This window comes from Drosophila serrata, unplaced genomic scaffold (assembly GCF_035046125.1).
Source record: "Drosophila serrata isolate PLE 108 unplaced genomic scaffold, ASM3504612v1 contig_362, whole genome shotgun sequence".
In the NCBI taxonomy this organism is placed as follows: Eukaryota; Metazoa; Arthropoda; class Insecta; order Diptera; family Drosophilidae; genus Drosophila; species Drosophila serrata.
Genome location: NW_028257260.1, coordinates 1,600,485 through 1,626,845, shown reverse-complemented (window position 1 = coordinate 1,626,845; position 26,361 = coordinate 1,600,485). Strand labels below are relative to the sequence as shown.

Genomic DNA, 26,361 nt, shown 5'->3' with positions numbered 1-26,361 from the left:
TTTTTGAGTTTAACTTTTTAGACCATGTATGGCGGAAATTAATCTCACTTCGATTTTTTAGACCATGTATGGCGGAAATTAATCGGCTTTTTAAATTTGAATTTAAATGTGGCGGTTCACCAGAAAGAAGCAGAGGACGGTGGCGGACTATTTGAATTTCAAATTTGGCGGTTATTGAGTTGAATTTTTAAGACCATGTATGGCGGTAATTAATCGGCGTTTTAAATTCGAATTTAAATCTGGCGGTTCATCTGAGATGCCAACAACAACCATAAAATACAACAACAATTATTGTACAACAACATATCTACAACAACAACACATTTTCAATGCAAAATGCCGAAAATCTCTAAGCAAATTGCCCATTTCCCGATCTGGGGTAACAGGCGAACAGAAATCAGCAGAGGACGACGGCGGACTATTTGAATTTCAAATTTGCCGGTTTTTGAGTTTAACTTTTTAGACCATGTATGGCGGAAATTAATCTCACTTCGATTTTTTAGACCATGTATGGCGGAAATTAATCGGCTTTTTAAATTTGAATTTAAATGTGGCGGTTCACCAGAAAGAAGCAGAGGACGGTGGCGGACTATTTGAATTTCAAATTTGGCGGTTATTGAGTTGAATTTTTAAGACCATGTATGGCGGTAATTAATCGGCGTTTTAAATTCGAATTTAAATCTGGCGGTTCATCTGAGATGCCAACAACAACCATAAAATACAACAACAATTATTGTACGACAACATATCTACAACAACAACACATTTTCAATGCAAAATGCCGAAAATCTCTAAGCAAATTGCCCATTTCCCGATCTGGGGTAACAGGCGAACAGAAATCAGCAGAGGACGACGGCGGACTATTTGAATTTCAAATTTGGCGGTTTTTGAGTTTAACTTTTTAGACCATGTATGGCGGAAATTAATCTCACTTCGATTTTTTAGACCATGTATGGCTGAAATTAATCGGCTTTTTAAATTTGAATTTAAATGTGGCGGTTCACTAGAAAGAAGCAGAGGACGGTGGCGGACTATTTGAATTTCAAATTTGGCGGTTATTGAGTTGAATTTTTAAGACCATGTATGGCGGTAATTAATCGGCGTTTTAAATTCGAATTTAAATCTGGCGGTTCATCTGAGATGCCAACAACAACCATAAAATACAACAACAATTATTGTTGAACAACATATCTACAACAACAACACATTTTCAATGCAAAATGCCGAAAATCTCTAAGCAAATTGCCCATTTCCCGATCTGGGGTAACAGGCGAACAGAAATCAGCAGAGGACGACGGCGGACTATTTGAATTTCAAATTTGCCGGTTTTTGAGTTTAACTTTTTAGACCATGTATGGCGGAAATTAATCTCACTTCGATTTTTTAGACCATGTATGGCGGAAATTAATCGGCTTTTTAAATTTGAATTTAAATGTGGCGGTTCACCAGAAAGAAGCAGAGGACGGTGGCGGACTATTTGAATTTCAAATTTGGCGGTTATTGAGTTGAATTTTTAAGACCATGTATGGCGGTAATTAATCGGCGTTTTAAATTCGAATTTAAATCTGGCGGTTCATCTGAGATGCCAACAACAACCATAAAACACAACAACAATTATTGTACAACAACATATCTACAACAACAACACATTTTCAATGCAAAATGCCGAAAATCTCTAAGCAAATTGCCCATTTCCTGATCTGGGGTAACAGGCGAACAGAAATCAGCAGAGGACGACGGCGGACTATTTGAATTTCAAATTTGGCGGTTTTTGAGATTAACTTTTTAGACCATGTATGGCGGAAATTAATCTCACTTCGATTTTTTAGACCATGTATAGCGGAAATTAATCGGCTTTTTAAATTTGAATTTAAATGTGGCGGTTCACCAGAAAGAAGCAGAGGACGGTGGCGGACTATTTGAATTTCAAATTTGGCGGTAATTGAGTTGAATTATTAAGACCATGTATGGCGGTAATTAATCGGCGTTTTAAATTCGAATTTAAATCTGGCGGTTCATCTGAGATCCCAACAACAACCATAAAATACAACAACAATTATTGTACAACAACATATCTACAACAACAACACATTTTCAATGCAAAATGCCGAAAATCTCAAAGCAAATTGCCCATTTCCCGATCTGGGGTAACAGGCGAACAGAAATCAGCAGAGGACGACGGCGGACTATTTGAATTTCAAATTTGGCGGTTTTTGAGTTTAACTTTTTAGACCATGTATGGCGGAAATTAATCTCACTTCGATTTTTTAGACCATGTATGGCGGAAAATAATCGGCTTTTTAAATTTGAATGTAAATGTGGCGGTTCAAAAGAAAGAAGCAGAGGACGGTGGCGGACTATTTGAATTTCAAATTTGGCAGTTATTGAGTTGAATTATTAAGACCATGTATGGCGGTAATTAATCGGCGTTTTAAATTCGAATTTAAATCTGGCGGTTCATCTGAGATGCCAACAACAACCATAAAATACAACAACAATTATTGTACAACAACATATCTACAACAACAACACATTTTCAATGCAAAATGCCGAAAATCTCTAAGCAAATTGCCCCTATCCCGATCTGGGGTAACAGGCGAACAGAAATCAGCAGAGGACGACGGCGGACTGTTTGAATTTCAAATTTGCCGGTTTTTGAGTTTAACTTCTTAGACCATGTATGGCGGAAATTAATCTCACTTCGATTTTTAGACCATGTATGGCGGAAATTAATCTCACTTCGATTTTTTAGACCATGTATGGCTGAAATTAATCGGCTTTTTAAATTTGAATTTAAATGTGGCGGTTCACCAGAAAGAAGCAGAGGACGGTGGCGGACTATTTGAATTTCAAATTTGGCGGTTATTGAGTTGAATTTTTAAGACCATGTATGGCGGTAATTAATCGGCGTTTTAAATTCGAATTTAAATCTGGCGGTTCATCTGAGATGCCAACAACAACCATAAAATACAACAACAATTATTGTACAACAACATATCTACAACAACAACACATTTTCAATGGAAAATGCCGAAAATCTCTAAGCAAATTGCCCATTTCCCGATCTGGGGTAACAGGCGAACAGAAATCAGCAGAGGACGACGGCGGACTATTTGAATTTCAAATTTGGCGGTTTTTGAGATTAACTTTTTAAACCATGTATGGCGGAAATTAATCTCACTTCGATTTTTTAGACCATGTATGGCGGAAATTAATCGGCTTTTTAAATTTGAACTTAAATGTGGCGGTTCACCAGAAAGAAGCAGAGGACGGTGGCGGACTATTTGAATTTCAAATTTGGCGGTTACTGAGTTGAATTTTTAAGACCATGTATGGCGGTAATTAATGGGCGTTTTAAATTCGAATTTAAATCTGGCGGTTCATCTGAGATGCCAACAACAACCATAAAATACAACAACAATTATTGTACAACAACATATCTACAACAACAACACATTTTCAATGCAAAATGCCGAAAATCTCAAAGCAAATTGCCCATTTCCCGATCTGGGGTAACAGGCGAACAGAAATCAGCAGAGGACGACGGCGGACTGTTTGAATTTCAAATTTGCCGGTTTTTGAGTTTAACTTTTTAGACCATGTATGGCGGAAATTAATCTCACTTCGATTTTTTAGACCATGTTTGGCGGAAATTAATCGGCTTTTTAAATTTGAATTTAAATGTGGCGGTTCACCAGAAAGAAGCAGAGGACGGTGGCGGACTATTTGAATTTCAAATTTGGCGGTTATTGAGTTGAATTTTTAAGACCATGTATGGCGGTAATTAATGGGCGTTTTAAATTCGAATTTAAATCTGGCGGTTCATCTGAGATGCCAACAACAACCATAAAATACAACAACAATTATTGTACAACAACATATCTACAACAACAACACATTTTCAATGCAAAATGCCGAAAATCTCAAAGCAAATTGCCCATTTCCCGATCTGGGGTAACAGGCGAACAGAAATCAGCAGAGGACGACGGCGGACTATTTGAATTTCAAATTTGGCGGTTTTTGAGATTAACTTTTTAAACCATGTATGGCGGAAATTAATCTCACTTCGATTTTTTAGACCATGTATGGCGGAAATTAATCGGCTTTTTAAATTTGAACTTAAATGTGGCGGTTCACCAGAAAGAAGCAGAGGACGGTGGCGGACTATTTGAATTTCAAATTTGGCGGTTATTGAGTTGAATTTTTAAGACCATGTATGGCGGTAATTAATCGGCGTTTTAAATTCGAATTTAAATCTGGCGGTTCATCTGAGATGCCAACAACAACCATAAAATACAACAACAATTATTGTACAACAACATATCTACAACAACAACACATTTTCAATGCAAAATGCCGAAAATCTCTAAGCAAATTGCCCATTTCCCGATCTGGGGTAACAGGCGAACAGAAATCAGCAGAGGACGACGGCGGACTATTTGAATTTCAAATTTGCCGGTTTTTGAGTTTAACTTTTTAGACCATGTATGGCGGAAATTAATCTCACTTCGATTTTTTAGACCATGTATGGCTGAAATTAATCGGCTTTTTAAATTTGAATTTAAATGTGGCGGTTCACCAGAAAGAAGCAGAGGATGGTGGCGGACTATTTGAATTTCAAATTTGGCGGTTATTGAGTTGAATTTTTAAGACCATGTATGGCGGTAATTAATGGGCGTTTTAAATTCGAATTTAAATCTGGCGGTTCATCTGAGATGCCAACAACAACAATAAAATACAACAACAATTATTGTACAACAACATATCTACAACAACAACACATTTTCAATGCAAAATGCCGAAAATCTCTAAGCAAATTGCCCATTTCCCGATCTGGGGTAACAGGCGAACAGAAATCAGCAGAGGACGACGGCGGACTATTTGAATTTCAAATTTGGCGGTTTTTGAGATTAACTTTTTAAACCATGTATGGCGGAAATTAATCTCACTTCGATTTTTTAGACCATGTATGGCGGAAATTAATCGGCTTTTTAAATTTGAACTTAAATGTGGCGGTTCACCAGAGAGAAGCATAGGGCGGAGGTGAACTATTTGAATTTCAAATTTGGCGGTTATTAAGTTGAACTTTTTTGACCATGTATGGCATAAATTAATCGCACTTCGACTTTTTAGACCATATATGGAGCAAATCAAGCTTAGTTTTATCGGGTGGTCAGCGGAGACATCAACAACTTGGTGGAAAGTTATCGTCAAACCTAGTCGATTGCTTGGCCTGGTAGATACAAATTTAAATTTGACCGTTTATAAGTTCAATTTAAAATTCAGGTTCTAGACCATATATGGCGGTTTCTGAGCGCCTTTTTAAATTCAAATTTTTAATTTGTTTGGCCTTTTTAAATCATATATCGCTTTTTTTTTAATGAATTTAAAAATTTGCGGTGAATAAGTTCGATTTGAAGTCCACCGCTTACACCTTATATGGGGGAAAATTTAAAATTTAAATTTAAAACTTTTGACATTCTTAATATTGATATTATCAAGACCACAAACATAAAAATTGTGAAACCAAGAGTTTGTGGAACAATATATGTTTTTATTAAAATTTAAAATTATATAACTCCGTCCCACACGTAAAACTCGAATATATTGGTATTATTGGTCCCACCATATTACATATTTTTACATTTCGCTTCATTACCTTATTTATAGAATTAGAATTTGCTTCTAAAACATTAATTTTCTTTATGTTTACAATTACAAAAAAAAAAGAATACAATTAATCCGATTAAATATAGCATATTATTTTTATATGTAAAATGTACATGCATAGTTTCTTTTTTAATTATTTGCATATTGGTATTTTAACTTATAGTGACCTTAGTTGTTATGGCTTTTATACAAAGTTTTGCAATGATTTTGGAAAACATTAAAAAAGGAATTACAATAAATAGAAAAAAATAATACATTGTATGTGCAGGATAAAATAGACGGCTACGGCTACACAAAGGATAATCAAGTTATATTCTATAGATATTGATATGTAAATATATATATTTTACTGCCCCTAAGACTAAGTGTGTGCGTTGTGTCTCTTGAATAACTACGTACATCTGAATTATCTGGCGTACACTTGATTTTTATTTACATAGGTTTGAGAATATATTTATTTTATGTACGTATTTATTTATGGTATAAATATGTGTGTTTGTGTGTTGCTATAAAGTCAGCAATAGGCGATATCCCGCTATCAATTGTCATGATCAATATCGTGTTATCGATGTCCGCTATCAATAGCAAAAGAGAGGTTAGGCAAACAGGACCAAATCGGGGTTTATCCTATATGACCAGCTATACGTAATGTATGTAACTATTTTTATTTGTTAGAAATAAAACTCGAAATAAACTAGGATATGAAACAAGATAGGTATCTATAAAATCATAGATTTTGATCTCAGGAGCAGAATAAAACTCCAAGTTAAGAAGCGAAAATAAAAAAGGTAAACTAACTAATTAAATACTGGAAATAGAACAAGTTAAAAAAAAAGGAAAACTTGAATATATGCAAAGTGGATACAAATTTGTAAATATAATATGGATATTATATTAATATTTCGATTATATCCAGACCACAATATACGAGACCTTATCAATGGGGAACCATTATTAGGCGATAAGTTAATGGATTTCCTTTTTGCATCGATAGCGGATTGGCCCTATAAATCACATGTTGATACTTAGTGTATCAATGACATAGAAACCATCATTATCATGATGATGGTCGTGATTACGATTATTGTTTTTATATTTAAAATTCTATTGGGTTTGTGTGTACAAAATACCAACAAAACGACAAGTTGTAGGGCGAATTTGTAACCTAAGGTTATTTTTTTGAGTAAAAATGTGAAAGTATTCTAGGATCTGACCTTTCTTTTGAAACGAAACTTGTTCATTTTAAATCAGTGGTTCGAGTGGTGTTACAGATAATGTTAGTTATTGTTTACTTTCCGTAATGTAATGGTAAAGTCTTAAGTTTTTAAGTATTGGTTTGAAGAATTGATTGGAGTAATGTTATGGAAATTAAGTGTTACGTTGCGAGCCACTGATTTAAAGCATACTTTTTGGGGATTATATCCTATCTCTCCTGGGTTAATATTACCCTACTCTTGGAAACGATTTATGATAGGTACCATCTACTGATGCTGCTCCCTGGAATGCCGCACTGGACGATCCCTGTCTCGATCTCGTTCCCGCTCCCTTTCCGACCACAAAGGCTGGCCACTCTGGGCCTGGTATGACAATGGAGGTGGTGGTGCCGCCAACTGGGCCTGAGGCACTAGCTCCGCCTGCGGATTGAACTGATTGTTCGTGTTATAGTTGACCAGGATATCGCTGGCCAAGCTATGGCCATAGTTAACGCTCCGATCGGGGTATCCTTGATTCTGGGGCTGCACTTGGATGGGCTGCGACTGCACCTGATGCGGTTTGCCACTTCGCCAGTGCTTGTGCTGGGCCACGGGCACCAGACGGTACAGAGGTTCCGCTGACGGAGCACTAGGATAGCCATGAGCATAGTACTGCGGATATTGATGGGACAGCGGATGGGGATGCCCATGTGGATGTCCTTGTTTGCTGCTGGGACGCACGCGCTTAAACTGTGGCGCCGGTCGTTGCCAGAACTGCAGGGGATTCCCCTGGACCGGAGCCGGTGGTCGGAGTTGGGGATCCTCCGCAAATTGTGGCCCAGGCGTGCTGTAGATCTGCGGCTCAAAGATCTGCTGTTGGTGTTGCTGCTGCTGCAGATGTTGCTGTTGCTTTCCCACTCGGAAGTGGCGTCCCGGCAGATAGGAATCCGGCGGTGAGGCTTCGAGGCTAGGCTCCAGTTGTAGCTGCTGCTTGCCCACCCTTAGATGGCGTTGCCTCTGGCCAGGTGGCTGGTAGACAATGGCCTTGAAGGCATTCTGATCCTGCTCATCAACGCTGTAGTTTACCATGGGCAGGAAGGGTTGCTTATCAAAGTCGGGTGCCTGGTAAAGGATACGAATTTTAAATAAAGAAGAATATATACATTAACAAGGAGCACCCACCTGGAATCTCCCTGAACCACCTCCAGCTGGCGGCGAGACAAGATTGCTCCTTAAAAGCTGCCCCAGTGAGGCCTCGTACTCTGCGTGCAGCTGCAACTGGGCAGTCCTTGGCTTGGGCGTAATATTGACCACATCGGATACATCATTGGAGGGACTTGGAGAGGCCTTGTAGTGCTGCAGATGCTCCCGCTGATGGTGGTGATGGTGCCGCTTGGGTGGCTTGGTGGCCAGAAAGTCATCAATGACATTGGACTTGATCGAGCCCGGCTGCCGCTTGGCCTCAAAGTACTCATAGTATATGGGATTCGATTTGGAGAGCGGCGGATCTAGCGGTGTGTCCTGGAGCGTACTCTCCGTAGAGCTGGGCACGAACACAAGCTGCGGCCGTGGCGTGTAGTTGACCGGATAGATGGGTATGGGCACAGCCACTGGCACTGGCACTCGCTCCACATAGCTGGGTGGAGGTGGACTCTGTCTGGGCGCTGGTGGCAGGTAGGTGATGGCATTGTACTTGGGTTTGTAGGAAGTCCTAATGGTGGGCAATGGTAACGGGGGTCTGGCAGTGGTTGTCGTGGTGGTGCTGGTGGTAGTCGTGGTGCTGCTGCTAGTCAAGGTGGTACTGCCTGTGGTTGGTGGTCGTCTGGTGGTCTCCAGTCTACTAAAATGATCTGGTGGTGGTGGCAGCACTATTCCCGGCACCAAAGGTCCCGGTGGCACTGGGTTCGAATAGTTGCTCTTGTACACAAAACTATATGCCGGCGGATAGTATAAGGAGGGATCATCTTCGTCAAAGTCACTCACATTGCCAGGTATTCCTGGGGAATCTCCCGTGAGGGATCCATTACCATTCAGCCCGTTGATCAGCCAGGGACCCAGGAGCGGCGGAGTCCTTAGCAGACCCCGGGTCGGCCCCGTATCGTTGGGGTAGAGCAGCCAGGGGGCATAGGGCGCCGGATAGACGTAGGCCGGGGTTTTCGGACGAGCTTGCTCAGGTGCTGCAGCCGAAGATTGCGTTCCCGTCCGGGCAGCAGGATGCGATGCGAGATTTTCGGCGGCGGAGCCCGCGTAGCCCTGGTGGTGGATGGCCTCAGCGGATAGCGTTGCATTGCCAGGCGCCGGACGGAGGATCTCGAGTTGATTATCTCGGATAAGCTGCAGCGGCCCGTGCGGCTCGAGCTGCACGGGAAATGGAGGCGGCACTGCAGGATTATCGGGCAACTTGATTTGCCGCCCTGGAGCATCGTAGTCATCGATGGCCGGCCAGGGTCCCTGCTGGTTATCCTCCACTTCCTCGTTCAGAGCTCCACCCTTGATCACTAGCAGATGATCCTCGGCCAGCCAGATGTCCTCTTCGTTTAGTCCTCCGTAGTTCCGCTCGTTATCCAGCGGAACCTCCGAATTCCGGGCATAGCTCAGCACTCCCGGTCGCTTGGGCACACGCCGGAATAGCTCCTTCTCAATCAGACCGTATTTGCCATCCCTCACCTGGTCGGCCAGGGTTTTCTTGGCCTCGTCCTTGGATGGCTTCTTGGCCGGAGCCTCCGCTTCCTTGCCAGAGCCGGCACTCAGCCGCAGGATGCCATTGTCCCAGTTGTCGAAGTCATCGGGTTCGTTAAGCAGAGCCTCGTCGTCGTCATCGTCCTGCTCCCTAAGGCTAAGGTGGCTTTTGGTTCTCGAAGGAGGAGACGCTGGAGGAGGCAGAGGTGTTGTGGATCTGGAGGTGCTTGGCGGATTGCTAAATCTTGTGACGGCTGCTGGTGTGGTCAATCTCGGCCTGACCGAGGGCTTGGCCAGTCTGTAACTGCTGCTTGCCTTGCCTCTCAGAGATGAGGCCACCTTCGCTGTGGTTGTCGTTGTCGTCGTCGTCCTAGTTGTGGTTGTTTCTGTGGGCGTGGCTGTGACCCTTCTCGTCGAAGTGGGCACAAAGCTGGAGGAGGAGCTGTTGGCGCTCACAGCCGACACTTCGTAAGTGGAGTGTCCCTGGGCATTGTGGATGTGGCCAGCCACCAGTCTCTGGATCATGCGCGGCCTGTCAAAGATATTAAATATTATTAGAAAATAATTAAAAAGTTAAGTCTGACTTCTATACTCTTCAGGGTATTATAAGTCAGAAGTGTATAAAAATCAGAATACTATATAATACAACTGCCAGAGAAACGGTTGTTAAGTGTAAAGGATCAATACGAATCTCTGAAGAGTAATAGATGCTTAAGATGAGCAGTAAGTAACTCTGAACAGTGAGTATCTACTATAAGCAGAAAGTAACACTGAACAGCAAGTATTTATGATCAGTGAGTAACTATGAACAGTAAGTATCCATGAGCAATGAGTAACTCTGATCAGTAAGTATCTATAAGCAGTAAGTAACTCTGAACGGTGAGTATCTTTGACCAGTTACTAACTTTAAACACTGATAAACAATGACTTGCAACTTTAGGAACACAACACATATCTGAGACTTGGCTAGCAGCAGCCACTTCGTTCCGGGGATGTTTGAACCAGTTGGGAATCATAGGCCACGTGTGCGAGATTTGTTTTGGCACAGTTTTAAGAGCAAGCTATTTGACTGAAACTATGGAGTTAGTTTTCTGTAACATTTTATAAGTGTATAAATCGGATCATGGCGAATCAGCGGACTATATATATATAAACATATATACAGTTGCCATTGGAACTATCGGAAAATATTAAAAAAATAAATTACAATTTTTAAAGTATTCAAAAATATTTATCTAATTTGATTCAAAGCTATCTTTTATTACTATAGAACTTCGTTTTTAGTTATATGCAAATCAGAATGCTATATAATTTAAATGCCAGGTAAACGAATTTTAAATTAAAGAATCAGTAAGTATCTATGAGCAGTGAGTATCTCTGAACAGTAAGTATCTATAAGCAGTGAGTAACTCTGAACAGTAAGTATCTATGAGCAATGAGTAACTCTGAACAGTAAGTATCTATGAGCAGTGAGTAACTCTGAACAGTAAGTATCTATGACCAGTTACTAACTTTAAACACTGATAAACAATGACTTGCAACTTTAGGAACACAACACATATCTGAGACTTGGCTAGCAGCAGCCACTTCGTTCCGGGGATGTTTGAACCAGTTGGGAATCATAGGCCACGTGTGCGAGATTTGTGTTGTCACAGTTTTAAGTGCAAGTTGTTTGACTGAAACTATGGTGATAATTTTCTGCAACATTGTATAAATATATAAATCGGATCATGGCGAATCGGTGGACTATATATATATATACATATATACAGCTGCCATTGGAACTATCGGAAAATGTTCAGAAAATAAATTACATTATTTAAAGTATTCAAAAATATGTATCTAATTTGATTCAAAGCTATCTTTTATTACTATAGAACTTCGTTTTTAGTTATATGCAAATCAGAATACTATATAATATAAATGCCAGGAAAACGAATGTTAAATTAAAGGATCAGTAAGTATCTATGAGCAGTGAGTATCTCTGAACAGTAAGTATCTATAAGCAGTGAGTAACTCTGAACAGTAAGTATCTATGAGCAATGAGTAACTCTGATCAGTAAGTATCTATAACCACTAAGTAACTCTGAACGGTGAGTATCTATGACCAGTTACTAACTTTAAACACTGATAAACAATGACTTGCAACTTTAGGAACACAACACATATCTGAGACTTGGCTAGCAGCAGTCACTTCGTTCCGGGGATGTTTGAACCAGTTGGGAATCATAGGCCACGTGTGCGAGATTTGATTTGGCACAGTTTTAAGAGCAAGCTATTTGACTGAAACTATGGTGTTAGTTTTCTGTAACATTTTATAAGTATATAAATCGGATCATGGCGAATCGGTGGACTATATATATATATACATATATACAGCTGCCATTGGAACTATCGGAAAATATTAAAAAAATAAATTACAATTTTTAAAGTTTTCAAAAATATTCATCTAATTTGATTGAAAGCTATATTTTGTTATTATAGAACTTAATTTTTAGTTATATGCAAATCAGAATACTATTTAATATAAATGCCAGGAAAACGAATGTTAAATTAAAGGATCAGTAAGTATCTATGAGCAGTAAGTAACTCTGAACGGTGAGTATCTATGACCAGTTACTAACTTTAAACACTGATAAACAATGACTTGCAACTTTAGGAACACAACACATATCTGAGACTTGGCTAGCAGCAGTCACTTCGTTCCGGGGATGTTTGAACCAGTTGGGAATCATAGGCTACGTGTGCGAGATTTGTTTTGGCACAGTTTTAAGAGCAAGCTATTTGATTAAAACTATGGAGTTAGTTTTCTGTAACATTTTATAAGTTTATAAATCGGATCATGGCGAATCGGTGGACGATATATATATATACATATATACAGCGGCCATTGGAACTATCGGAAAATGTTCAGAAATTAAATTACATTTTTTAAAGTATTCAAAAATATTGATCTAATTTGATTGAAAGCTATCTTTTGTTATTATAGAACTTCATTTTTAGTTATATGCAAATCAGAATACTACATAATATAAATGCCAGGAAAACGAATGTTAAATTAAAGGATCAGTAAGTATCTATGAGCAGTGAGTAACTCTGAACAGTAAGTATCTATGAGCAATGAGTAACTCTGATCAGTAAGAATCTATGAGCAGTAAGTAACTCTGAACGGTGAGTATCTATGACCAGTTACTAACTTTAAACACTGATAAACAATGACTTGCAACTTTAGGAACACAACACATATCTGAGACTTGGCTAGCAGCAGTCACTTCGTTCCGGGGATGTTTGAACCAGTTGGGAATCATAGGCCACGTGTGCGAGATTTGTTTTTGCACAGTTTTAAGAGCAAGCTATTTGATTGAAACTATGGAGTTAGTTTTCTGTAACATTTTATAAGTTTATAAATCGGATCATGGCGTATCGGTGGACGATATATATATATACATATATACAGCGGCCATTGGAACTATCGGAAAATGTTCAGAAATTAAATTACATTATTTAAAGTATTCGAAAACATTTATCTAATTTGATTCAAAGCTATCTTTTGTTATTATAAAACTTCGTTTTTAGTTTTATGCAAATCAGAATCCTATATAATTTAAATGCCAGGTAAACGAATGTTAAATTAAAGGATCAGTAAGTATCTATAAGCAGTGAGTAACTCTGAACGGTGAGTATCTATGACCAGTTACTAACTTTAAACACTGATAAACAATGACTTGCAACTTTAGGAACACAACACATATCTGAGACTTGGCTAGCAGCAGTCACTTCGTTCCGGGGATGTTTGAACCAGTTGGGAATCATAGGCCACGTGTGCGAGATTTGATTTGGCACAGTTTTAAGAGCAAGCTATTTGACTGAAACTATGGTGTTAGTTTTCTGTAACATTTTATAAGTATATAAATCGGATCATGGCGAATCGGTGGACTATATATATATATACATATATACAGCTGCCATTGGAACTATCGGAAAATATTAAAAAAATAAATTACAATTTTTAAAGTTTTCAAAAATATTCATCTAATTTGATTGAAAGCTATATTTTGTTATTATAGAACTTAATTTTTAGTTATATGCAAATCAGAATACTATTTAATATAAATGCCAGGAAAACGAATGTTAAATTAAAGGATCAGTAAGTATCTATGAGCAGTAAGTAACTCTGAACGGTGAGTATCTATGACCAGTTACTAACTTTAAACACTGATAAACAATGACTTGCAACTTTAGGAACACAACACATATCTGAGACTTGGCTAGCAGCAGTCACTTCGTTCCGGGGATGTTTGAACCAGTTGGGAATCATAGGCCACGTGTGCGAGATTTGTTTTTGCACAGTTTTAAGAGCAAGCTATTTGATTGAAACTATGGAGTTAGTTTTCTGTAACATTTTATAAGTTTATAAATCGGATCATGGCGAATCGGTGGACGATATATATATATACATATATACAGCGGCCATTGGAACTATCGGAAAATGTTCAGAAATTAAATTACATTATTTAAAGTATTCAAAAATATTGATCTAATTTGATTGAAAGCTATCTTTTATTACTATAGAACTTCGTTTTTAGTTATATGCAAATCAGAATACTATATAATTTAAATGCCAGGAAAACGAATGTTAAATTAAAGGATCAGTAAGTATCTATAAGCAGCAAGTAACTCTGAACAGTAAGTATCCATGAGCAGTGAGTAACTCTGATCAGTAAGTATAAATGAGCAGTGAGTAACTCTGAACAGTAAGTATCTATGAGCAATGAGTAACTCTGATCAGTAAGTATCTATGAGCAGTAAGTAACTCTGAACGGTGAGTATCTTTGACCAGTTACTAACTTTAAACACTGATAAACAATGACTTGCAACTTTAGGAACACAACACATATCTAAGACTTGGCTAGCAGCACTCACTTCGTTCCGGGGATGTTTGAACCAGTAAGGAATCATAGGCCACGTGTGCGAGATTTGTTTTGGCACAGTTTTAAGAGCAAGCTATTTGACTGAAACTATGGAGTTAGTTTTCTGTAACATTTTATAAGTATATAAATCGGATCATGGCGAATCGGTGGACTATATATATATATACATATATACAGCTGCCATTGGAACTATCGGAAAATGTTCAGAAATTAAATTACATTATTTATAGTATTCAAAAATATTTATCTAATTTGATTGAAAACTATCTTTTATTACTATAGAACTTCATTTTTAGTTATATGCAAATCAGAATACTATATAATTTAAATGCCAGGAAAACGAATGTTAAATTAAAGGATCAGTAAGTATCTATAAGCAGTAAGTAACTCTGAACAGTAAGTATCTATGAGCAATGAGTAACTCTGATCAGTAAGTATCTATGAGCAGTAAGTAACTCTGAACGGTGAGTATCTATGACCAGTTACTAACTTTAAACACTGATAAACAATGACTTGCAACTTTAGGAACACAACACATATCTAAGACTTGGCTAGCAGCACTCACTTCGTTCCGGGGATGTTTGAACCAGTAAGGAATCATAGGCCACGTGTGCGAGATTTGTTTTGGCACAGTTTTAAGAGCAAGCTATTTGACTGAAACTATGGAGTTAGTTTTCTGTAACATTTTATAAGTATATAAATCGGATCATGGCGAATCGGTGGACTATATATATATATATACATATATACAGCTGCCATTGGAACTATCGGAAAATGTTCAGAAAATAAATTACATTATTTAAAGTATTCGAAAATATTTATCTAATTTGATTCAAAGCTATCTTTTGTTATTATAGAACTTCGTTTTTAGTTATATGCAAATCAGAATGCTATATAATTTAAATGCCAGGTAAACGAATTTTAAATTAATGGATCAGTAAGTATCTATAAGCCGTAAGTAACTCTGAACAGTAAGTATCTATGAGCAGTGAGTAACTCTGAACAGTAAGTATCTATGAGCAGTAAGTAACTCTGAACGGTGAGTATCTTTGACCAGTTACTAACTTTAAACACTGATAAACAATGACTTTCAACTTTAGGAACACAACACATATCTGAGACTTGCCTAGCAGCAGTCACTTCGTTCCGGGGATGTTTGAACCAGTTGGGAATCATAGGCCACGTGTGCGAGATTTGTTTTGGCACAGTTTTAAGAGCAAGCTATTTGACTGAAACTATGGAGTTAGTTTTCTGTAACATTTTATAAGTATATAAATCGGATCATGGCGAATCGGTGGACTATATATATATATACATATATACAGCGGCCATTGGAACTATCGGAAAATTTTCAGAAATTAAATTACATTATTTAAAGTATTCAAAAATATTTATCTAATTTGATTGAAAACTATCTTTTATTACTATAGAACTTCGTTTTTAGTTATATGCAAATCAGAATACTATATAATTTAAATGCCAGGAAAACGAATGTTAAATTAAAGGATCAGTAAGTATCTATAAGCAGTAAGTAACTCTGAACAGTAAGTATCTATGAGCAATGAGTAACTCTGATCAGTAAGTATCTATGAGCAGTAAGTAACTCTGAACGGTGAGTATCTTTGACCAGTTACTAACTTTAAACACTGATAAACAATGACTTGCAACTTTAGGAACACAACACATATCTAAGACTTGGCTAGCAGCACTCACTTCGTTCCGGGGATGTTTGAACCAGTTGGGAATCATAGGCCACGTGTGCGAGATTTGTTTTGGCACAGTTTTAAGAGCAAGCTATTTGACTGAAACTATGGAGTTAGTTTTCTGTAACATTTTATAAGTATATAAATCGGATCATGGCGAATCGGTGGACTATATATATATATACATATATACAGCGGCCATTGGAACTATCGGAAAATTTTCAGAAATTAAATTACATTATTTAAAGTATTCAAAAATATTTATCTAATTTGATTGAAAACTATCTTTTATTACTATAGAACTTCGTTTTTAGTTATATGCAAATCAGAATACTATATAATTTAAATGCCAGGAAAACGAATGTTAAATTAAAGGATCAGTAAGTATCTATAAGCAGTAAGTAACTCTGAACAGTAAGTATCTATGAGCAATGAGTAACTCTGATCAGTAAGTATCTATGAGCAGTAAGTAACTCTGAACGGTGAGTATCTTTGACCAGTTACTAACTTTAAACACTGATAAACAATGACTTGCAACTTTAGGAACACAACACATATCTAAGACTTGGCTAGCAGCACTCACTTCGTTCCGGGGATGTTTGAACCAGTTGGGAATCATAGGCCACGTGTGCGAGATTTGTTTTGGCACAGTTTTAAGAGCAAGCTATTTGACTGAAACTATGGAGTTAGTTTTCTGTAACATTTTATAAGTATATAAATCGGATCATGGCGAATCGGTGGACTATATATATATATACATATATACAGCTGCCATTGGAACTATCGGAAAATGTTCAGAAAATAAATTACATTATTTAAAGTATTCGAAAATATTTATCTAATTTGATTCAAAGCTATCTTTTGTTATTATAGAACTTCGTTTTTAGTTATATGCAAATCAGAATCCTATATAATTTAAATGCCAGGTAAACGAATGTTAAATTAAAGGATCAGAAAGTATCTATGAGCAGTAAGTAACTCTGAACAGTAAGTATCTATGAGCAGTAAGTAACTCCGAACAGTAAGTATCCATGAGCAGTGAGTTACTCTGATCAGTAAGTATCTATAAGCACTGAGTAACTCTGATCAGTAAGTATCTATGTGCAGTAAGTAACTCTGAACGGAGAGTATCTTTGACCAGTTACTAACTTTAAACACTGATAAACAATGACTTGCAACTTTAGGAACAGAGACTTGAGACTTGGCTAGCAGCAGTCACTTCGTTCCGGGGATGTTTGAACCAGTTGGGAATCATAGGCCACGTGTGCGAGATTTGTTTTGGCACAGTTTTAAGAGCAAGTTATTTGACTGAAACTATGGTGTTAGTTTTCTGTAACATTTTATAAGTATATAAATCGGATCATGGCGAATCGGTGGACTATATATATATATACATATATACAGCTGCCATTGGAACTATCGGAAAATGTTCAGAAAATAAATTACATTATTTAAAGTATTCAAAAATATTTATCTAATTTGATTCAAAGCTATCTTTTATTACTATAGAACTTCGTTTTTAGTTATATGCAAATCAGAATACTATATAATATAAATGCCAGGAAAACGAATGTTAAATAAAAGGCTCAGTACGTATCTATAAGCAGTGAGTAACTCTGAACAGTAAGTATCTATAAGCAGTGAGTAGCTCTGAACAGTAAGTATCTATGAGCAATGAGTAACTCTGATCAGTAAGTATCTATAAGCAGTAAGTAACTCTGATCAGTAAGTATCCTTGAGCAATGTGTAACTCTGATCAGTAAGTATCTATGAGCAGAAAGTAACTTTGAACGGTGACTATCTATGACCAGTTACACATATCTAAGACTTGGCTAGCAGCAGTCACTTCGTTCCGGGGATATTTGAACCAGTTGGGAATCATAGGCCACGTGTGCGAGATTTGTTTTGGCACAGTTTTAAGAGCAAGTTATTTGACTGAAACTATGGTGTTAGTTTTCTGTAACATTTTATAAGTATATAAATCGGATCATGGCGAATCGGTGGACTATATATATATATACAGCTGCTATTGGAACTATCGGAAAATGTTCAGAAAATAAATTACATAATTTAAAGTATTCAAAAATATTTATCTAATTTGATTGAAAGCTATCTTTTATTACTATAGAACTTCGTTTTTAGTTATATGCAAATCAGAATACTATATAATTTAAATGCCAGGTAAACGAATGTTAAATTAAAGGATCAGTAAGTATCTATAAGCAGTAAGTAACTCTGAATAGTAAGTATCTATAAGCAGTAAGTAACTCTGAACAGTAAGTATCTATGAGCAGTGAGTAACTCTAATCAGTAAGTATCTATAAGCCGTAAGTAACTCTGAACAGTAAGTATCTATGAGCAGTGAGTAACTCTGAACAGTAAGTATCTATGAGCAGTAAGTAAGTCTGAACGGTGAGTATCTTTGACCAGTTACTAACTTTAAACACTGATAAACAATGACTTGCACCTTTAGGAACACAACACATATCTAAGACTTGGCTAGCAGCAGTCACTTCGTTCCGGGAATGTTTGAACCAGTTGGGAATCATATGCCCCGTGTGAGAGATTTAATTAGCACAAATTTAAGAGCAAGCTATTTGAATGAAGCTATGGAGTTAATCTTCTATATAATGAACAGAAATTTATACATTTTTTTATCTGCCGGACATTGCTAGAAAGATTCGTCAGTTAACTTAAATTAGAATATCCTGCAAAATTCATATTTATTATTTCATATTTTATATATATTTTAGTGATTTTAAGTCCATTAAGATATGTATGTTGACAAAAACTTTAATTGAAAACCTCTTAATTTAATTTATTTTGGAAACTTAAAGACATAGTCTTCTCTAAATAGGTTTTAAAATCCTCTTAGCAATACACATCCCTTAAGAGCTTTGGGTATTAAGAGAAGGCATAGCAGAAAATATTGATAATATATCAATAAATACTTTTGCTTAAACAATATTTAACGCCAAAGTTAATGAATTAATATGAATCACAACATTACGATATATTTTTGATATTAATTCGACATTTTAAGGTCTTATGCTATATTTGTCGAATATATAATGTAATATATTGTTTTTTTAATGTCATGTGCCATATTTTGCGATAATTAAAGATTCTATATACCAAGGCTTGGGACTTTTTCCATATTATATAAAGCGCTATTGATTTTTGGATATATATATACATGTATAATAAGAAATATGTATATAATAGATATTGATCACAATTTCAGAGGAATAACTCACGTTTTCAGTGCGCCACGAGTGGAGCTGGAGCTGGAATTGGGACTGGAGCTGGGACTGGAACTGACACTGGCACTGTTATTATCCGCAGGAACACTGGAATTAAAACTGGAACTGTCGCTGGAACTGTAGCTGCTGTATGGCGGCGGTGCCGTCCAGCTGCGACGGATGCTGTTGCTGCTGCTGCTGCTGGCACTTGCAGCGCTGTCCAGGAGCGGAGTATCCCGCGTTTGGCGCTGACCTCGCACACTTCCACGATCCCTGGAAGAACGACCAGGAGCAGCAGCAGCTTCTGCTGCTGTGTTTGTTGGTGTTTTTGCTGTGGTGCTGCTGCGTCGCCGCTGCCATTGCCTAACGGTAGTCACCGGAAGCGGCGTTGTGCTGCTGCTGCTGATGCTGCCGCTGCGAGCGGAACCGCGACTGCGACTGCGACCAGTGCTTACTGTTATCTCAATCGACTGCGTCGTTGGCGGTCGGCGCTGGCGTGGCGCTCGCAGCGTTGGCGCCTCAGTGCTTGTTGTGGATGCCACGCCTCCTCCAACTCCAGCCAGTAACTGTCCCTGACCGGGTCCCTGTAACTGTAACTGTAGTTGTAACTGTCCTTGTCCCCTGCCGCCACGCTGCCGTGCTGCAGTCGCTGTTGCTGTTGCTGCTGTTGCTGCAGTTGTGGGTGCAGGTGTCGCTGCCGTCGTCAGCGACGTCACCGCCAGCAGAGCTATTACTATCCAGTGCAAGATTAAGGATGCCATCTGGAAAACGGAAAATAATGCAAATAAAAGGAAAACTTAGTAAACAAAATATATATATTATTATTATATATAATAAAGAAATTATAAATTTTAAAATGGGATTTTTTAAACCATTTACATATTTACATATACATAAAAATCCCATGCTAATATTTATAATTTCTTTATTTAATATAATATTTATTATATTCTTATACTTATAATAGTAGCCTTGAGATTGGCAAATACAATAAATAACAAGAACTGTCTTAAATAAGCAATATATTAAATAATTTGTATGGGATATTCTGCAGAAATTAAATTATTATATAGTAAATAGCTTTTATTAAGTAAACTGGTAAATAAAAAAAAAACAACAAGAACTGTCTTAAATAAGCGATATATTAAATAATTTGTATGGGATATTCTGCAAAAATTAAATTATTATATAGTAAATAGCTTTTATTAAGTAGTTTAAGTTAGTAAATTATCAATAAATTTGTAATCTTTCTTCTGCTGAATTTAAATTAATAAAATAATTTAAACAAGAAAGAAAACTAACTTTAGAAAGCCGAAGTTTATATGTAACATTATACCCTTGCATTAAATTATAGAATCAAATCGGAGATCGATAATAACTAAGCTAAAAATATTCAAATTTTTTAACACGATAATTATCAATATTTTTTATATTATAACAATTTTTAGACTAATCAAAATTAAAAAAACTCATAACTCAGTCAAAAATGCATTAATTTCAATTCGGCAACCTTTTCTATGTTAGATTGTATTATGTTAATTAATCTGCATAATCAATTTAAAATTTAAAATATATTAAAGTTTTTGACAATTTTAACGATGTAACCCCTTTTAAAATTTTGAAAAAATTGTAAAAAATGTATTTTCTTTTCAAAATGGCTAGAAAGATTCGCCTTTTGATGCTGATCAAGAATATATATGATTTATAGGGTCGAAAATGATTCCATCACTAATTTGTAAGCTCTTGACTGAAACTATATTCGTCTTTAAGGGTCTAAAAAAGATAAATGATAAATTAATTAGTGAAAGTATAATCTCCTTAAACGGTGTAAATTAAACTATCTTCCAGTTAGCAAATAAATCACTGAAGGTAAGACTATTTTTCGATATTTAAAGGAAAGACTATCCGGGGTTGTGGTGGACAATGGTACGTATACGTGATATTCTATGTTGGATGGGGCGATATTACGTATACGTAGTGGTTTTTTTATATTGCGTTTCAAAATTTAAAAAATCCATAGCTTAGCCAAAAATATATTAATTTCAATTCGTGAAGGTGTTCTGTGTTAATTTTTGAGTGGGTAATAAATCTGTAACTCAATTTAGAAAATTTAATTTTTGCCAATTTTTCAAAATACTAACGATGTTACCCCTTTCCTTTTTTTAAAAAAATTGAAGCTTTTTTAAAAATTTGTTTTTCTGCCGGAGATAGCTTTAAAGATTTGTCTGTTAATTCTGATCAGAATTATATATGATTTATAGGGTCGAAAATGACTCCTTCACTGTTTTGCAGACTTCTGACTAAAACAATAACACCCTACTGAGTATGTATAAAAAAAAATCCCAGAAATTACACGTAATTCCTTCTCGAACAAATTGTATTGATGTAATCTCCTGGCATTCACAAGTATTCTCAACATTTATCTTACCAAAATCCTGCAAACAATGGCTTAAACGTGAAGGTCTGAAGAGGCTCATTCAACCGTTAATCAATTGGAAATACCAAAAAATCTTCAAAAAACTAAATATAAAGGAAAAACGCTCAAACCAGCAGCTGTTGTAGTTGTAATTGTCGAGAGCACTTAATTAACATGAGTGAGCAGCGGCAGTAACAAAAACACGCTTGAAAATTTAAGCACGCGTCGCTTTATAAAAAAAAATAAAATAAAATAAAAAAAACCAAGGAGAAACCTGAAGTAAAAAATCGTTTTTTCCAAATGCACTTGAGCGCATCGCTGGAAAAATAAAAGAAAGAGGAATGCAGTTTCCAACAAACTATAAGCGATTGTTTTTCCGTTCGATTGCATAATTGAAAATATACGAAAATAACTAAATCATAAACACAAAACAAAAAAAAAAAAAAAAAACGATCGGGAAATGAAATCAATGTTGAAAATTTAATCAATAACGGAAAAATAAGAAATTGAAAAGGAAATACTAATAGGGAATTAAGGGAAATTTCGTTAGCTTACTTGAATTATAAACTTTATTAAAAAGGTTACTTAAACTTTATTCTAAATGTAATAATTACATTGTTATTACTAAATTTGCCACTTTATTTTAACATCACTTTATACTTAAAGTGATAAACAATAAATATTAAAAATATTATTATAATTTAAAAAAAAATTGTTTAATAGAACTTCATAACACTAATAATTAATTTGCAGTATTTAAAGTAAAGTTAATTCAAAATAACAGTTTTTATGCCTTTTAAACATTTACTTAGAGTGGTTTTATATTCATGCTAAAGCTGAAAAAGTGTGACTTGAATAAACCCTAGATAACTTAATTTCAAAAGTAATTGGTAAGTTATTATTATTGTAATTATTTTATTTAATTGTTAAATCACTTCTGAAGACCTACCAATATTCTTCAGAAAATCAAATTAAACAATTAAACAGTGATTCAGGTATTTTAGCAAAATTACTCCCATTTATCCAGGTTCTTTTTACCAATTAAACATTGAAATTGTATATAAATAATTATTCTATTATCAACAATAACAATTTAAGACTCAAAGCTAATAAAAACTTTTATTTCTTATATTTTTAGAAAGCTGTCGGGACAGAATTAAGTATTTTCCCTTTTTATTCTCTAAGAAACATTTCCTTTACAATAAGCATTCTATTATTCCTACCAAATAGACTTTTTCGCCTCGATTTCTGTGGCTTAAGTTTGCAAAAAAATAAAATAACAACACTTGAATGGTCCAAAAGAACTTAGGCTTGCCCGCCCATCAATTTAATACAATCCAATTCAATTCGAACCAACATCGCCCGTCACTTTCGACGCCCCGAAAATGCCAAAAGCGAAATCAAGGACAGAGCTTTGAAGAAATCGAATCATAAATAACACTTTACTTTTGCGTTTCTTAGTTTTTTTTTTTTTTGTATTTTAGCTTTAACTTCAGTTTTCAGCTCCAGCTTGGACTTCTTGTCTCTGGGCATTACTCATACGCGCCGTGGCTAATTGACCAAAAAACGCGACAGGTTGAAGACTTTTTTACCCCCATATTTTTCCTGTCGATTTCTGGATACAGTGAGCACTCCATAAAGGGAAACATATATAAAATATACAATATATACTATATTTATTATATAAAAATTTATGATTCTGAGTTATTTTTAAAAGATTTACATTTTAACATTTACTTTTTAATTATAAAGTCAATTGAGAGTCTATTAAGTTGTTTAGTTTTAGAAAATTCTTTATTAAAAACAAATTGTAAATTTAAATGGATGTAATTTTTACTTTAGTTTTTTTTATTATTATAAGCTTTTAGTGTATTGTTTTTAAATGTGCAATGTTTAAGGTAAATAACAGTATTAACTTTAAAGGCATTTTCTATCTGTGAAGATTTTTGTTCAATTAAGTACCATATATGTACATAAAATATTTTATATTTTTAAATCAATATATTTATATATTTATAATGATATAATATTAATATATAAAACAAAAAAGGAAAAATGACACCCGAAATAGAATAGAATTCTATAATCATATTAGAATTATATAATCGAATCGGAAATCAATAATAAAACTAAGCTTAAAATATTTGATTTCCTTGAATATATATTTATTGACATTTTATAAGACCATTTTTTCAACTAATCAAAATATAAAAATGTCATAACTACACTAAAAAAGTATTAATTTCAATTCGGAAAGCTTTCCTATGTTAGTTATTTTAAGGCTAATAAATCTGCATACTAAATTTAATATGCAGAAAAAATTACAATTTTTGGAAATTTTAACCCCTATCCTTTTTTTCAAAAAAATTGAAATTTTTTTATTATTCTTTTTGTCTGCCAGAGAAAGATTCGCCTATTCATGCTGATTCAGAATATATATGGTTTATAGGGTCGAAAATGATTCCATCACGAATTTGCAAGCCTCTGACTGAAAGTATTATCGTCTTTTAGGGTTTTAAAAAGATTAATGATAATTTAATTACTGAAAGTAAAACTCCCTAAACGGTATAAATAAAACTATATCCCAGTTCCAAAATAAATCACTGAAAATAAGATTTTTTTAAAAATATTTAAAGGAAAGATTATCTGGTGTCTTGAGGACAATGGTACGTATGCGTGATATTCTATATTGGGGTAATATTACGTATACGTAATGGTTTTTTTTATAATGCGTTTCAAAATTTAAAAAATCCATAGCTAAGCCAAAAGTCCATTAATTTCAATTCGGAAAGCTGTTCTGTGTTAGTTTTTATTAGGTTAAAAAAACTGCATTCTCAATTTAAAATTTAAATAATTTGCCAAATTTTTAAAAATTAATATTATTAATGCTGATCAAGAATATATATGATTTATAGGGTCGACATGACTTCTTCACTGCTTAGCAAGCTGTTGACTAAAATTATAATACCCTGCAATGGGTATAAAAATGGCACCTCACTGCATTCATTTTATAACATATTTAACTTTTAGTTTTAATATTCATACTAGTAAATTGATAAATAAATTTAAAATAATTTACTTTCTAAATACCCTACTCCATTAAAGGAGTATTTGTTAGTTTAGTCTCGGGGAATTATTTAAAAGAACTAACCAAATTATTCTTTTATTGTTCCACCTTACCGAGTGTCTGCTGTCCATAGCTTAATTTTTGTTTTTGGTTTTATTGGCGCCCACAAGTGCAGACGCCAAATGCTTGGAGCATTTTTTATTGTTGGGCGAAGTTGCCAAACCCCGAAAACAAAAAACAATGCAAAGTGCACTAAACAAAAAAGAAGAAAAAAATAGAGAAATATGCTAGCAGACTACAAAAAAAAAAAAAAAACAACAACAACAAAAAGATAGAAACAATCAAATGGAACGTGATTCGAGGCAGAAACTGAAACCGAAACCGAAAACGCTAAAACTAAGGCTAAAAAACTGGACTGGGACTGGACTTTGGGTAGGAATCCGCTTGTGTCTTGTGCCTGGCGACTTGCGCCTGTCCACTGCGCTCCAATTTCTGCCTTTATTTAATTTTTATTTTTTCTTTATTTTCATTTTCATTTTCATTTTGTTCGTAGAACCAGCCACGGCAACAGCCAACAGCAAACAGCGGCTGCCAAATTGTTGTTTAGCAATCAAAAAAGAAGTTAAAGCAAAATGCGGCAGACCGACAGCCAAAATAAAATACTCTTTAAATAAAGTTGATGATTTTGTTAATAAATATTTTAAAAATATTTTCACTAAAATTTAAATTCAATGGAAAACTTGTCTAAAATAAAAATATTTCTAGCAAACTGTCTTACTTGTGTTAAGAGTAAAGTTTAATTGTTTAGAAAACCATCAAAAACAAAGTAGAAGATATCTCAGAAAATTATGAATATAGGAAAATACTATAAAAAATAAATTATATAGCTTTTGAAATCTTAACAGTATTCTATTACTATTAACGCGAAGTGAATATTAAAATCTCGTTAAATAAATATAGAATATAAAATGTACATGTGAACCAACGAATAAGGCAACTAACTAACTAATAAAAATATAGTTTTGTTTGGCTTAAATACATAACTTCAATCAAAAACTTCTTAAAATAACAGATTTCTTTCAATATATATAAAAAGTAAAGGCAAATTATTTACAAACTATGTAATATGAAGCTGAAAATATCATCTAAAAGGTATATAAATTATTCAAATTAATAGATATCATATTGCAAAATATATTAAATACAATTTATAGGAATAAAAGTCAGCATTCTTTTACTATACAAATCTCAAAAGATATAAACTATAACATTTAAAATTCAATTTAAAAGTCTCAATCTTTAATGCTTAAATGTTACCTATAAAGATTATAATTATTGTAAAGAATTCAACTAGCAATTCATATTGCAATCACTTTATATATTTTCAACACATAAATCAATAGCAAATGCCAACTATAAAAAATATAACAAATACCAATTGCAATTTGTTTATTTTTTAT

At 35.1% G+C, this 26,361-nt stretch overlaps 1 protein-coding gene across 4 annotated transcripts in view; it reads right to left on the bottom strand.

Annotated features, from left to right (window-relative positions):
- The window catches only part of LOC110179108 (uncharacterized), a 50,174-nt gene that overhangs the window by 2,862 nt on the left and 20,951 nt on the right, over positions 1-26,361 (bottom strand). For 2 of the 4 annotated variants that reach the window (XM_086839110.1, XM_086839109.1), the window contains exons 1-3: positions 19,434-20,179; positions 8,046-10,074; positions 7,149-7,985 (exon numbers count right to left, since the gene is read on the bottom strand). In XM_086839110.1, the coding sequence (XP_086695236.1) occupies positions 7,152-7,985; positions 8,046-10,074; positions 19,434-20,179 (3,609 nt within the window). In that variant the 3' untranslated portion in view covers positions 7,149-7,151. Of the gene's footprint in view, positions 1-7,076; positions 7,986-8,045; positions 10,075-19,433; positions 20,180-26,361 lie in introns of those variants that run through there. The other 2 variants (XM_086839108.1, XM_086839111.1) reach the window with 2 other exon arrangements.